Source organism: Chiloscyllium plagiosum, unplaced genomic scaffold, assembly GCF_037043375.1.
Source record: "Chiloscyllium plagiosum isolate Xiang-an unplaced genomic scaffold, Cpla_swu_hap1 HiC_scaffold_6, whole genome shotgun sequence".
NCBI classification, from domain to species: domain Eukaryota; kingdom Metazoa; phylum Chordata; class Chondrichthyes; order Orectolobiformes; family Hemiscylliidae; genus Chiloscyllium; species Chiloscyllium plagiosum.
Genome location: NW_028270144.1, coordinates 70,201,317 through 70,217,475, shown reverse-complemented (window position 1 = coordinate 70,217,475; position 16,159 = coordinate 70,201,317). Strand labels below are relative to the sequence as shown.

Sequence of the window (16,159 nt, the reverse complement as noted above, 5' to 3'; positions counted from 1 at the left end):
TAGGTCAAGGAGTGGTAGATAAGTTTAATTTAGATAAATGTGAGGTGCTGCATTTTGGAAAGGGAAACCAGGGCAGTGAAGGCAACATTTGGTATGGTTGTCTTTATTGGTCAGTACATTCAGTGTAGGAGGTGGGAGTTATTATGCAGCTGTACAGGACATTGGTTAGACATTTCCTCATTTCCCCTTCCCCCACCTCACCCCAGTTCCAAACTTCCAGCTCAGCACTGTCCCCATGACTTGTCCTACCTGCCAATCTTCTTTTCCACCTATCCACTCCACCCTCCTCCCTGATCTATCACCTTCATCCCTTCCCCAATTCACCTATTGTACTCTATGCTACTTTCTCCCCAGCCCCACCCTCCTCTCATTTATCTCTCCACCCTTCAGGCACTCTGCCTGTATTCCTGATGAAGGGCTTTTGCCCGAAACGTCGATTTTACGGCTCCTCAGATGCTGCCTGAACCGCTGTGCTTTTCCAGCACCATTAATCCAGAATCTGGTTTCCCGCATCTGCAGTCATTGTTTTTACCATTTTTGGTATACTGTGAACAATTCTGGACTCCCTGCTAACAGGAAAGATGTTGTGAAACTTGAAAGGGCGCAGAAAAGATATTGCCAGGATTGGAGGGTTTGAGCTATAGGCAGGGGCTGAATAGGCTGGGGCTGTTTTCCCTGGAGCATCGGAGGCTGAGGGGTGATGTTATATAAACTTACAAAATATTGAGGGACATGGATAGGGTGAATAGTCAAGGTCATTTGCACCATGGTAGGGGAGTCCAAAACTAGAGGGCAGAGGTTTAAGGTGAGAGGGGAAAGATTTAGAACTCCCTACAGTGTGGAAACAGACCCTTCCCCCTACCCTATGTTTACCCCTAAAACACCTAACTTACACATCCCTGAACATTTGGCTGTGCTAAATTGCCCATTCACCTAATCTGCACATCATTTAAAAGAGACCAAGGGGCAACCTTTATACTCTTTTTTTGTATGGAATGAGCTGCCAGACGAAATGGTGAAGGGAACATTTCAAAGGCATCTGGAAGGGTATGTGATTAGGAAGGGTTTAAAGGGACATGGGCCTAATGCTGGCAAATGGGGCTGGATTAATTTAGGATATCTGATCAGCATGGATGAATTGGACCAAAGGGTCTATTTCCATGCTGTACATCTCTATGACTGTTTGACTCTGATGGTGATGTGTGATTGCTTAGCTCTGTCTATCGTTTGCTGCTTATGCAGTTTGGGCACACAAGTCATCCTTTCTGGTAGCGTCACCAAGTCGGCACCCCCTTTACAGCTATGCTCGGTGCTGCTCCTTACATGCCCTTCCGCATGCTCCGTTAAGAGTTGATCCTCTGGCTTTATGGCAATGATTAAGTGGGGAATAAACCCAGCCAAAAGGACGCACGTTGTGTTGGGAGTATGATTGTTGATGACCCACAGTGCCTTATGAATGTCCAATCTTGAGATCCTAAGTCTATTTGAAGTCTGTTCCATTTAACACAGTGATAGTACCATACAACAAGATGGAGGGTATTCTCAATATGAAGTTGGGACTTCGTCTCCATAAGAATTGTGCCATGGTCACTCTTATGTCTGTCATGATTAATACTGTCATGAACAGATACATGCGCAGTGGGTAGTTTGATAAGAAGGTGGTCATGCATGTTTTTCCTTTTTGTCACAGACGCAGTCTAGCAGCCATGCCTATTAGCACCCGACCAGCTCAATCAGTGATGCTGCTGTTGAACGTTGCCATCAGCCATCCAGACTTTATTTTGTGACCTTGCCGTCCTCAGTGCCATATCCAAGCATGTTCACCATGGAGGAGTACTTGATGCATCAACCAAGGGTGATTTTCTTGCCCTCACTTTTGTCATTTACATAAATGATTTGGATGCGAGCATAAGAGGTTCAGTTAGTAAGTTTACAGATGACACCAAAATTGGAGATGTAGAGGACAGCGAAGGGGGTTACCTTAGATTACAACAGGATGTGGACCAGATGGGCCAATGGACTGAGAAGTGGCAGATGGAGTTTAATTCAGGTAAATGCGAGGTGTCACATTTTGGGAAAGCAAATCTTAACAGGACTCATACACTTGATGGTAAGGTCCTAGGGAGTGTTGCTGAACAAAGAGACCTTGGAGTGCAGGTTCATAGCTCCTTGAAAGTGGAGTCGCAGGTAGATAGGATAGTGAAGAAGGCGTTTGGTATGCTTTCCTTTATTGGTCAGAGTATTGAGTGCAGGAGTTGGGAGGTCATGTTGCAGCTATACAGGACATTGGTTAGGCCACTGTTGGAATACTGCGTGCAATTCTGGTCTGAACAGGCTGGGGCTGTTTTCCCTGGAGCGTCGGAGCCCGAGGGGTGACCTTATAGAGGTTTACAAAATTATGAGGGGCATGGATAGGATAAGTAGACAAAGTCTTTTCCCTGCGATCGGGGAGTCCAGAACTAGAGGGCATAGGTTTAGGGTGAGAGGGGAAAGATCTAAAAGAGACCTAAGGGGCAACTTTTTCACGCAGAGGGTGGTACGTGTATGGAATGAGCTGCCAGAGGATGTGGTGGAGGCTGGTACAATTGCAACATTTAAGAGGCATTTGGATGGGTATATGAATAGGAAGTGTTTGGAGGGATATGGGCCGGGTGCTGGCAGATGGGACTAGATTGGGTTGGGATATCTGTTCGGCATGGAAAGGTTGGACCGAAGGGTCTGTTTCCATGCTTATGTCTCTATAACTCTATGACTATGACTTAACCTGATGCTCTGACACATCATGGTGCCCAGAGTCAATGTTGAGGACCCCCACTGTGCCACCATCTCTAGTGAGGCTGTCCTATCTGTGGGACAGGATATATCTAATGACAGTGATTATATAGGACATGGTCTCTAACAAGTTATGATTCCATGAGTATGACTATATCAGGCTGTGCTTGACTAGTCTGTGAGTGAGGTGTTTAAATTTTGGCACTGGCCTCAACATGTTAGTAAGGAGAACTTTGCAGGGTTGTCAGGGCTGTCATAAGTTCTGGTCAAGTCAATCCAACTTCTTCAATTTTATATCATAACTGAAATATCTCATCCCTGGAACCACTCTAATAAACCTACACTACACTCTCTCCAATGCTTCACCCTTCCTATCGTGTGATGCTTAGAACAGTACACAATCATCCAGCTGAGGTATAATTAGAGTTCTATTTTAGTTGTTCATAACTTTACTGCTTTTGTACTCTTTTTTTCTCCCATTAATAAAGTCTAGAATATTTTAAATTATATTGGCAGCTCCCTCAAATGCCTAATATATACTTATATGCTTTTGAAAATCGGGTAGAATAATATCCTTTATTTTACCCTGGTTCTTCATGTCCTTCATACCAAAGTGTATAATTTCACACTGCTCTGCAATGAACTTCAATCAGAAAGAAATGAAACTGGTAGTTCTTAACATTTACTCCAGAACAAAGCTGCCAAACTGGCCCTTCAGCAGTGGGTGAGAACACCATTATAAAGGGAAACCACAAATGATCTTATTATCACCAATCCATGTGGCACAAAAGCATTGATCCATGAAAGATCTGCAAAGAGTGATGACCATATAGTCCACATGAATACAAAATCCTGCTTTCATACTCAGGAAACCATTTATTACATATTTGATGGCATTAACACCATGCTAAATAAGAGGAATTTAGAATTAATCTGACAACTCAGAACTACCAAAATATACTTTCATCTGGAACCTCGTGGCCTGGCAGATCCTTCACCATACAACTTATAACCAAGCCAGGGGTCAACCTTGGTTCATCGAAGACTGATCAGGTGTGTTGAGTAGAGACTCCTCCAAGCTTCCTCAGAGACCTTAGAGATGTCAATTAATTAGGTTCAGCTTTGACCTTTGCACTGATGCATCATTGGTCAGGATGAGGTTATTTGTGGAGCTGCCCCCTGGAGCTGCTAGGTTTTTAATTGTCCACCACCATTAATCATTGGATGTGGCAGAATTGTAGACCATAGATTGGTTATAGGATTGCTTAGCCAAATTAAAATTAAAATTGTTGGAAAAACAGTAACAACAACTTGTTAAGATGTCTAAACTACAAGGTTAAAAAGCCCCAGTGCTCATCTTGAAATGTTAGCGAACAAATTTTGACACGAAGCACAAATGGAGATACTAAGTGACTAAAAATATTCACCTAAGTATAGGATTTAAGCTATGTCTTAAAAGGAGGAGGTACAAAGGCAGGAATATAATAATTTCCAGACTATGGCCATAAGAGTGCTGAAGGAACAGCAATCAAAAGTGATACATTGAAAACTCAGGATGTACACGTGATCAAAATTGAAAGAGCACAGAAAAAAAATCAAAGGGTGGTACAGTTAGTCATTATGGAGCTAGACAGGGGCAAAACCATGAGGGATCTTTTGAAAAGCATGAGAATTTCAGGAAATTTTCTCCTCTGCTAATATCACCTTTCCACCTATCAGATATGCCACAGAGTTTAAGTTGCAAACTGAAATGATTTCAATTGCATTTTTCTTTACAATTCATTCTTAAAGCAATGGTCTAGATTTGCATTGCTTAAGTTAAAACCTTTACTCACCTTATTAAGTGCAACAATGAAAGGACATTTTTTTGTTTTTAGAAGGTTAATGGATTCTATTGTCTGTGGCTCCAATCCATGCATAATATCAACCACAAGGATGGCAATATCACAGAGAGAACTTCCTCTATTTCTCAAGTTACTGCAAGAGGAACAACAAAAAAAGAAAGTATTTTCAATATAGTTATCTCTAATTTAAGAGTTTAAAATCTGCATCACAAAGAAGATATGGAGTCATACAAAAATGTTTGTTTCAAGAATGTAAAAGTTTGATCATCAGTGTCTACTAGCCTTGAAACTGGAAGAGAGGAACAACTAAAAATAAGCTCTCATGCTGAGTGCACTTGAATCTTATTTTATCAAAAAATGTTCAAGTACACCAAAATAAATCAGTTATTACATATGCGGCAATTGCATGGCACATCCACAGGTATTGAACTCTTCATAACTACTTGCCATGATGAAAGACCTAAGGAATGATGTAGGTGAATATTCAGCAAAAGCAAGCTACATTATTGCTAATCAATTATTTGATCAGCTGTGTAACAAATTAAATGTATTAGCAAAGAATAGAGAGGAGATTTTATGGAGCATAACTACAGACCCTGTATCATAGTTACCTGTCCAGATATCACAACATTTTTAGTGAATTTTAGACCACACCTTGGATTTCAAACAAGTCTGACTAAAGTTGCTATTTTCAGGGCAGAAAAATAAAGACAACCAGAAAATACTTAAATTTAGCTTGCAAACATGACACAACATGTCAATCAATAGTTGACAAAAATGCTCAGTAAATTGTTTAGAGAAAGAACAAAAAGTAAGACCAGCAATAATCTGTGGACCTGTAAATATACTGTCTGGGATGAGGAAATACTGTCCACAGTTTCATCAGTACGGGCGTGGGTTGGCCACCTCATACAGGAAAGAAACCTAAACTCAACTGGACTGGTAGAGTTCAAAGAGACACCATTTTTACTGTAACAAACTAGAGAGCTTTTTTTTAAACCATATAAATGCTCTTGCTAGGAAGATACATTCTGTAGAATGGCCATGCTGTGTTATTATTTAAATCCTCAGCCCTCTAAAATATAAACAAAAGTTGCCTGCATCAAGGAGTGCTGAAAAAATGTCCTTGGAATCACAATGACAAGTTTGCTGATATTTCTTCAAGGCTTATAATTACATTATAAATGTTTGGTTGCTTTCCAAGAACTTCAGCATAAGGTCCTAATTCCACTGATGACAATTCAGGAGGTTATTAAAGAATTAACTCTCTTTGCTGATGGGTTATAATTAGAAGTTTGCTTGATTATGTAAAGGACTAAACACTTAACAGCATTTGAAACTTCTGAATTGGTTTTCATGAACAGGAATTTGTTTTTTGAAAAATATATAGTAAAGGTTGGAAGAGATACTTGGACACTTTTTAATTTAATTTTCATAGGCCTGCCCATGGTAGACATGAGATGATTTGAATGTTGAAAAAGGCCAAGGATGGTAGTTGGGTTGGCAGTAAATTGGCAAGTTGGCTAAACGGATCCAAAGGATTGGCATGGAGCTGATACAGATTGCTAGGAGAACATGGATTGAATTTAGCTTAGTAGAGAGGAGGCACAGTGATCAGGTTGCGATGGTTGGGCAGGGGATAGGGATATGATAGGTTATGAGGTTTGAAACGCCTTACCTTTAAATAAAACAACTGGAATAAAAAAGGTCCTGATAAATAAGGCAGGTCTTTTAAACAGCACTGGCACTTAGCAGCTTCTGTGGTCTGATCTGCATCCAGGCAAGAGTCCGGTTGTATCCTGCATTCACCTCCCCTCTCCCTGGGTGAAGATCATTCCATTCAGGTGAGTTTCTCTCCTGAGGTGATTTCATGAGTTGGGAAATTCCCAACTTGCATGACCTGCCTTGAGTATGAAAATCTGTGTCTACATGTTAAACTTAGTTAATTAACTATTCTTGAGTTGTTCGACTGAACAAATTTGGTTTCATCTACAAATGAAATTACAAATGAAAACAAATACTAGTCAGCATGAAACATTGTTGCGATGTCAGATGTCTTTTGACATCATTGCTCAATTCACATTATCTACTTCAATGGGTATTTCTTCGCCTCATAGCTCAAAGCATAAATACATTCAGAAAATTGCTACAGTCTTAAATTGCATGTTCCCCTACTTATTATGGATCAACTTTTGTATTAGTTCCATTGTAATTGGGGAAAAAAAAATCACTCCTCAAGATCAAACACCTAGAATAAAACTAAAGGGTTTACCTGAAGGACTCGTGACCTGGTGTATCAATGATCAGCATACCCGGTATTTTAATTTCATCTTTCTCAAACTAAAAGAGAGTTATCAATGAGTTATTAATTTGAACACTGCTTCACAAATATTCATTTAGAAATAAATTGGAGTTGAAACTGCAATCTTACTACATTTGATAAACTTACATTTTTCACCATTTTAGTTTGCTCTTTGATGGTTTCTAGAGGAACATTGGTTGCACCGATCTGCTGAGTTATACCACCTGCTTCACTGTCCTGCACGTGAGTATGGCGGAGCTGTTTACAAAGAAAATCAAGATACCGTACTATAAAGTCTATAAGCAACTATGTACCTCATTAAAAGATTTATGAGTATTTGCAATTTCTGTCTAGACATCATGCACCCTGTATTAATACACATCATGGAAATATTCTGATCAGCAGGTCAACAATCCACCAACATACATTGATGAACCAATCAAGTGACTGATATTGTTTTCTAAATGATGTGTAGAGATTGTTCATTTCTCTGTAACTGGAATTGCTAGTGTCTATAAGAAGAGAGTGGCACAGGTAGAGATTGGTTTGAGCATGTGTCAAGTGCCTGGTGCAGAAGGAAAGAAAGGAGCAGTGAAGTGCTTTTTTTTTTAGAAACTTGAAATATCTTCTTTTAACAATGGAACTTGTGTGGGGCTGCACTGAACACTTGCAAAAATCCTCAAGATTTTCCTCAGCAGTTTCACTACCGAGCTTTGAATGGTGGACCAAAGAGGTAGGCCCTGCAAACAGTGAAAATTACAGGAAATGCAGCTAAGACTGTGCAGGCTTCATTTGCCCTTATCCTGAACACAGCCACATTTGTAGAGAACAATTTATACCCCAACAGGTTTGTCTACAAGAGAACACAATGTGGATACACTACAGCACATCCCCAAGCAACCTTTCTTCCTCCATCTGCCTCATAATTATAAGACAGACAGCCTCAACAGTGATGACTTAACTGTTGGTAAAAATTACAACAATTTTGCAAGTAAATATAGCCAATAATTAGGTACATCAAAAATAATAACACTAATTATTATTATGTGTCAAAGAAGGGAGAGCTAAAACAAATACAGGATGGGGTCAAAGTGCAGGGTCCATTTTGAGAAGAGTGAAGAGATCCATTACAGTAGAAAGAATATGGAGACAGTACAAATAAAAAGGTACTAGTCTTACAAGTGCAGGAGTAGAACGTCCTGAGTGTATTTGCATAGATCATTAAGAGATGGCAGAATACAGGGAAAGCAAGATCAATAAAATGTACATGATCCTAGGGTTTCTTTTTAATTTAGGGGCACAGAGTAAAAGAGCATGGCTATGCCGAACTTGTATAAACACAAGGTAGACATCAGCTGCAGTATTGTTCTGTGCACTATACTTCAGCAAGGATGTGAATGCATTGGAGAAAGTCCAAATGAAACTTAAAAGAATGTTTCTGGGTTTATAAATTTCAGTTATGAAGATTGTTGGGAGAGGAGAAGTGGAGAGAACAAATTGCCCCAGCATTTGCCTCAAAGTCCCCTCAGAGTCTCATGTGTTTTAGTCTGCTCATCTTATGCTTCTAAACTCCAGTGAGTATTTATTAAATCTGTTTAGCATTTCCCCTTAAGACAACCCGTTCACATCCAAGAATGTTTAACCCATTGCCTATCTCATAAAGATGTGACACATTGACCACTCTCCAATCCTTCACTAAACATCCATATTCAATGGAATTCTGAAACAAAGGGCATGACTTCAATAGCTCAAAGGTGGCAGGAACGAAGATGGTAATGGAAAGAGGTCTGCTTAAATAGACAGAAGCCAAAGTACAACATTTCCACTGGGAGTTTTTCCAGTGGTGAACCCCAAGGGGGTTGTGTGTCAGCATGACTGAAACGAAAATGACTGGTGCTAGAAGTTGATCAGTGTTTGCATGCTTCATATTTTGCAATAATTGAAGATTGTATCAATGGCCACTTTACAGAGCCAGTACAGTACTATCAGAAGACCAACTGTCCTTCCCACAACTCTTCCATCAAGCAGAAGATGCAGAAGCTTTTTTTTTTACACACACACACACAGACACACACACATACAGACAGACACACACACACAGACACACACACACAGACACACACACACAGACACACACACACATGTTCAAGAACAGCTTCTTCCCTGCCATTATTATGCTGATGAATGGACTTCAAATAAGGTTGATCTTGTTTCACGTACCTCCTGTGCAGTGTAACCTGCATGACTCACTCTGTTCAAGCACCTTATGATCTGTATGTTCTTGCTTACTATGATCTGCTATACTGCTCGCACGTAAAGCTTTCAAAGTACTTAGGTACATGTGATAATAAATCAAGTGGAGTTTGGGATCCAACTTTGGCAAGTTATCGGGTTTAAACTCTATGGTAGAGCTCAGTCCATAATTTTGGCTACTTACCCTGGTCACCTCATTCATTCATGCATGAATCTTAATGATACCTGACATCTTATTCTCCTTCATTTAAAAGTAACTCAATAATGCACTGCTTGTGGTGAGTACAACTAAAGACATTACAACTCACTGAATGTGAACTAGGCCACAGGAATATGAACATGCATAAAGCAAAATAACTTTACCGTTGAACATTATTCCTCCGTCAAGCTGTTGTTTATAAATTATTTTGCCCATATTTAAAATAACATCTGTCAATATAAATTTCCCATGTCGTAAATGCACACTGCAATCTATTTAAGTAACTCTTCTTCTCCAAGTGCTACAATAAAACATCCATTTAATAATCAACAATAACGATATTATAATTAGAATATTACAGAATATATGACTTTAACTGAACTATAACCGTGAATCTGGTCCAATTATACTCAAAACACCTAAACGAACTTTAATCGAGGGCAACACTTAGCCTTAATTTTGTGTGCAGTAATAACGGGCAGTCAACTTGCAGGCATTTGACTCAAACCTGTGCTTCACTTATTCTTTTATGCTAATTGTGAAAATATTTGTAGGATCCATTTTACATACCTTATCCAAAATTTTGGTCTTCCCTGTGTCAACATGCCCAAGAACACAAATAACTGGTGCTCGGAGCTTTTCAGTGTTTATATTCATAATGTTGTCTGCTCTACGTTTCTGAGAAAGCATAGAAGACATATCCAAAATGAAAAGCAATCAACATAGTCAGCAAGTCTATGATGCATAACTCAAATGCAGACTATAATGAACAAAGAGAAATAGCGACAGGTTCACTTACCTCTGACATTTACCAGCTTTGTTTCATAGCTTGATACCCTTACAAATCAAATGTATGATCAATCTCATTCCTGAAAATTTTACTTCATCCAAAATCCACTGCTTCTCAATTGGGTGGTGATTGGTTTGGAAGTTAGATATGTTCCAGATTTCCGTTTTGTTATAAACTGATATCAAACCAAAATGACCAAACACTAATTTCAAGTTTATGCTCTGGGTCTGGCTTTCTCCACAACAGTAAACATCATACAGGAAAGATGCTTATATTAGATTATCTTCAAAACTGTCCAGGTCAATATGTTACAGACTTGTTATTTAACTGCTGCTAAATAGCAAACAAGAAAGAGATTGACTTAGTCGGTAAAAGTACGGAGTGGAGTCCGGAGGCTTCCAGTTTACTTCCTGGCACGTGCTGAGTTAGTTCATCTTTGCCAGGATAAGTGTAGAGAAGCTAAAAGTTCTTTTAATATCGCTGATTAATTTTCCTACATCATCATTTGTTCATTTCAATGCGAAATGCAAATGTAAACAGGGTGCAAGGTCCCAGTGTGACAATATCAAAAAGCTGAAAATTCAAACAACTATTTGCTAAGCATCATAAGTGAAAGATGATTAATTGGAGCTTACAAATTATCCTTAGAACATAAGATAGAGGAGCTGGACTAGGCAACTTGGTCCCCAAGGCCTGCTCCAACACTTCATTGCATCATGATATTAAGTTCACTTCCCTGCTATCCCCCTCAATCCTTGATCTATTGTAGATCAAAAATGTAACTCAGCTTTAACCATATTGAACAATTCAACAAGTAATGAATTCCAAACAGTAAAAACACCCACTCCGTCTCCATCTTAAATGGTGAGACCTTATTTTGACATGCGCCCCTTGGTTCCAGATTACCATATCAGGAGACATCTCCTCCCAGCCTTTATCCTGCCAATCCCCCCAGAACCTTGTGCACCACAATCAGATAAGCTCTCATTCTTTTAATCTACAATGACTACCAACGTCAAAAGACAATCCCTTCATTCTACTAGCCAGCCAAGTGAATTTTGTCTGATGTCTTCCAGAGATAACATAGTGCCTCCTTTCAGAAGGTCAAAAACTGTATACTGTAGTTGTGGTTGCACCAATGCTTTGCATAGTCACTGGGAGACGTCCCTAGCTTTATCCTCCAGTTTTCTTGCAATAAATGCCCAACATTTACCTTCCTAATCATTTGCTGTAATTACATTCTATTTTTTGAGGAGATTCAGGTACAGAAAACCAGATCGCTCTGTATTTTTGTTGCTGCAGTCTCTATTCATTTAAAAACATTCAGCTTTTCTATTCCTTCCATCATAATAAATAAGCTCACATTTTTGCCACAAATTATATTAATTCCCACACTTCTTGCATCTTCTTAAAAATTGGCTCCCCTGCCTAATGTATTTTAAAACAAATAGTACACCTGGCGCCTTCATCTAAGTGATTTAAGTGATTCACATACACAGTCCCCCCAACACCGATTCCTGTGGCACTCGACTAGTTATAGCTCAACAATCTGAAAATAATCCATTTATCCTGACCCTCTTAGTTGCTTAGTTAGCCCACTGTCTTATATCATGCACCTATGTCTTGAAGTAACCTTGCATGTCGCACCTAGTCAAGTGGATTTAGGAAATCTAAATGCAGTACATTTTCTAGTTCCTGTTCATCCATTCTGCTTATTTCATGCTGTAAGAATTCTGAAAAATTTATCAAATACATTTTCACTCTGAAAACATTTGGATAAATTAATCTTTAAGAGACAAAGAGGGAAGAAGACAAAGAAAATTTAAAATAACAATCGTATCAACAGGCTTGCAAAATGAATGAAGAATACGAGACATTTCCTTAACTTAATTAAGGCCACACAGAAAATTCTGTAACAATACCTCAATACGTCGCTTTGCTTCATCATAAATTCGTTCTTCTTTTGTTCGGCCATCATCTGAATCAGATTCAATTTCAGAATCTGAGCTAAACTCTTTTGGCAGTTTTGCTTTTTCATTTGTTACCACTTTGGGTTCTTTTTCCATTTTTAGTGATGCTGTCCTAGTTTCATCAAAAACTTGCTTTTCCTCATCATCCTCACTTTCCTCAGTTGCTCCATCATCATCACTCTCTTCTTCTTCCTCCTCCTCCTCATCTTCAGCCTCCTCTTGTACTTCAATATGAACAGTTTTCACTTCTGAAAAGATTTGTTAAATTACTGTGATTAACCACAGAAATGGTTTAATCTCAAAACATCGCATCACAATGTAGGCATCCTTGGTGAAAAAATACCTAAAATAATTTGGGCAAATATCATTTTAAATGGGCAAGTTTTACATTTTGAGAGAGAAATAGATTCAATAGATTTTCTTTGTGGAATTACAACTTTACAAGATTCATATGCACTCTAGTTTCACACTGAAGTCTTTCGGTTTGCAGAAATTGCAGCATTTATTTACCTTTATCTTGTTCATGATCGCTTGCCATAGCTTCCCAATCATCAAGATCAACCTCACCTTTTTCTTCTTCATGTTCTACAAAACAAGATTTCAAACAAACTAAACATTCAACTTTAAACTAAAAATATGATCAATGAACATCCAAAGTTTTTTTTTAATTAACAAGAATTTTGCACTTGGGGGAAGTAAAAGACAAAAGTATATTCTCAATAATCAATAACTATTAAGGTTAGGAATTTAGAAAGATATATACATTTATGAAAATACAGAGTTCTATAAGGGACCATATAACCTTTGTTTGTGTCAATGAAAATACTACTCTTAAAAACAAAAGCCCTATGTGTTATACTAATAATGTTTGTTTTTAAATTTCAAAGAATGCAATTTAAACACAGAACCATCTTCTATGTACAGTAACTTTCCCAAACATATTAATGCAGATTTTTTTGGCTAATCAAATTGGTGCACAAAGTGCCAAATATTAAAAGAAGTTTTCTATCCCAGTTTTCTCCCGTCACCTTACTGAAATCGTACAAGTGATCTTCAATAGTATTGGCAGGCAACTGTACAGCATACAGCAACAAGTCCAAATTTTATCAACTGAGATATGTCCATGATTGCTGATATCTCAATTAAAATTTCACAATTAATTGATGGTTTAATTTCTTGCATTGGCATGTTGAGAGAAATATGTGATAATGGTAAAGCTGATCCATCCTTTAAAATCAAACAAAAGTGACTGTCAACTGGAGACTATAGAGGTAGTCACCTTAAAGTAATTTTCAACATGGCAAGTCAGGTTAGATGAGCAAATTCCAAAACAGAAATGGTGTGCAAGTGCTGATAGAGCAACTAAGAAGGCACTGTTTCTCTTGCTTATGGTCAGTAACGTGGAATCATCCATTTGAAATTAATAGTGTGGGTAGTGATTACCAGAAAGTTCTTTACACAGAAGACAAAGTAGCCTGATACAGAAGACAAAGACCACAGCAGCAATTAATGACAAAAATACTTGGGCCTTTTGTGTAAAGAAATCTTCGTAGCTGCTATCCAGACTGTTCACGTTTTGTTCTTAATTAATGCAATAAAGACCAAGGTGAGTTGGGTTTTGGGAGGGAAGAGAGTAGGAATGTTTGTGCAATAGAATGATAGGGCACGGAGTAAGTAAACAACAGGGAAATGGAGTGAGCGTAATTTTGAAGCTTGGAACGATAATAAACTTGACAATATAAAATAGCAGAAAAATATGTTGCTGGAAAAGCGCAGCAGGTCAGGCAGCATCAAAGGAGCAGGAGAATCGACATTTCGGGCAGAAGCCCTTCTTCAGAAGGGCTTCTGCCCGAAACGTCGATTCTCCTGCTCCTTTGATGCTGCCTGACCTGCTGCGCTTTTCCAGCAACATATTTTTCAGCTCTGATCTCCAGCATCTGCAGTCCTCACTTTCTCCTAATATAAAATAGCAAGCAGGTTAGGAGAATTCTTGAAGAAAGCAGAGACATACTACTAAACTGGGTAGATATGTTGGAGATAGATAGTCACAAATCTTTAAAGGCAGTAGTACAAGTTAAGTAAGTAGGGAAACTTGACCTTATAATTAAGGAAACAAGCCAGTAATACTGAATCTGGGCCTTAGATGGAATACTGTATCCAGACTTGGGAATCACACTAACAAGGATGTCAAGCTCTTGAAACAGAATAAAAACAGGTTTGTTAGGTGAAGCATTTCACCACTCTTTAAATGCTTATTAAACTGACAAGTTCGCAGGCTTGGCCTTTTGGCACATAGAGTCATTGAGTCATCGAGATGTACAACTCATCCATGCTGACCATATATCCCAACCCAATCTAGTCTCACCTGCCAGCACCTGGCCCATATCCTTCCAAACCCTTCCTATTCATATACCCATCCAGATGCCTCTTCAATGGTGCAATTGTACTAGCCTCCACCACTTCCTCTGGCAGCCCATTCCATACACGTACCACCCTCTGCATGAAAAAGTTGCCCCTTAGGTCTCTTTTATATCTTTCCACTCTCACCATAAACCTATGCCCTCTAGTTCTGGACTCCCCTACCCTAGGGAAAAGACTTTGTCTATTTACTCTATCCATGCCCCTCACTATTTTATAAACCTCTTATAAGGTCACCTCTCAGCCTCCAACATTCCAGGGAAAGCAGCCCTCGCCTATTCAACGTCTCCCTGTAGCTCAAATCCTCCAACCCTGGAAACATCCTTGTGAATGTTTCCTGAACCCTTTCAAGTTTCACAACATCCTCCCGATAGGAAGGACACCAGAAGTATTCCAAAAGTGGCCTAACCAATGTTCTGTACAGCTGCATTATGATCTCCCAAATTTCTGCACATTAAGTAGAGGATTCTCTTCAGCACTTGCTAAGGCGCACAGCCAGAATACCTTTTGGATTTTGACTACTTTGAGACTGCTCAACAGCAAATCTAGCAGTAAAGATCTTTTCATCTGAACTGAACTTGCTTCTGGCCTCTAGTCCTCCTTTCTCAGTGATAAAAGTACAATTTAGTAAACACTTCTATGATTATCTCACCTGGTAGTTTGTCAAGTCATTTGATTTAAATCACAAGCTTTCTTGCAAATACTGCTTTGACCCAATGCGAAAAAAAGTTTGAATCTTTAAATATTCACCTTCACAGAACTGAAAACCAAAATCCCACAAATGTCTACTTTAGAATTAAGTTCCCAAATAATAACAGTATATTATAAATCTTTACCAGACTTACTACCATACAGGTGCATACAGGACAGTAAATGTCAATTCTAATAAAACCAAATTGTTTTTGGGATCGACTTGCATTACCAAATCAAACAAAATGTCTGCAGCAGCAAAATCCTAACTGATAGCAGAGTTTCTGAAAAAGTCATGAATTAAATAACTAACCTGGTGTGGGTTCTGAAATTACATCTGGTGCCTCTGTCATCTCTACTTCAAGCTCTTCATGTACTGGTGTTGAAATAACCTCCAAAGCTTCTGAAAAGTGATAAAATACCATAAATACTTTGGCATTTTACTAAGCCAGGAAACAAACATGTTAAACAAATCATCAATTTCCTGTACTGGAGCATGCAGTTAAATATTTGTTCTATTTCTATATTTTATTTTGATGTGGCTTTCTTTGTTAATTATGAGCATCATTTTATGATCTAATTGAGTCATTGCACCAATTATCATCTTCACCTTTCTTACTGCAATTCTGCAACTCAACTCCAAGCAAGCTCTCTACAGGTTTATTTAAGGATCAAGGAGAAAATTATTTAACTTTGGTCATCTCCACTTCTAAACCAAGGTCCCTCAAACTTCAGTCATCAACACACGCACACACAATGTTCATATTTGTGCGCAATCAGAGGCTGCTCGCCATGTCATTATTGACTCTTTCACCAATGGATATAAAAGGACAGGAGTTACCTTAAACAGCCAGAAAATTAAGATCCTCTTCTAACCAACCCCTAAGTACAACATCATTGCCAGTTAATCAAGATCATCCA

General features: G+C 38.7%; 1 protein-coding gene across 2 annotated transcripts in view; it reads right to left on the bottom strand.

Moving 5' to 3' along the window:
- The window catches only part of eif5b (eukaryotic translation initiation factor 5B), a 94,809-nt gene that overhangs the window by 36,507 nt on the left and 42,143 nt on the right, over positions 1-16,159 (bottom strand). For both annotated transcript variants that reach the window (XM_043691680.2, XM_043691682.2), the window contains exons 8-14: positions 15,552-15,641; positions 12,641-12,715; positions 12,083-12,378; positions 9,941-10,048; positions 7,066-7,176; positions 6,889-6,956; positions 4,608-4,749 (exon numbers count right to left, since the gene is read on the bottom strand). In XM_043691680.2, coding sequence (XP_043547615.1) covers positions 4,608-4,749; positions 6,889-6,956; positions 7,066-7,176; positions 9,941-10,048; positions 12,083-12,378; positions 12,641-12,715; positions 15,552-15,641 — 890 coding nt within the window. The remainder of the gene's footprint in view (positions 1-4,607; positions 4,750-6,888; positions 6,957-7,065; positions 7,177-9,940; positions 10,049-12,082; positions 12,379-12,640; positions 12,716-15,551; positions 15,642-16,159) is intronic.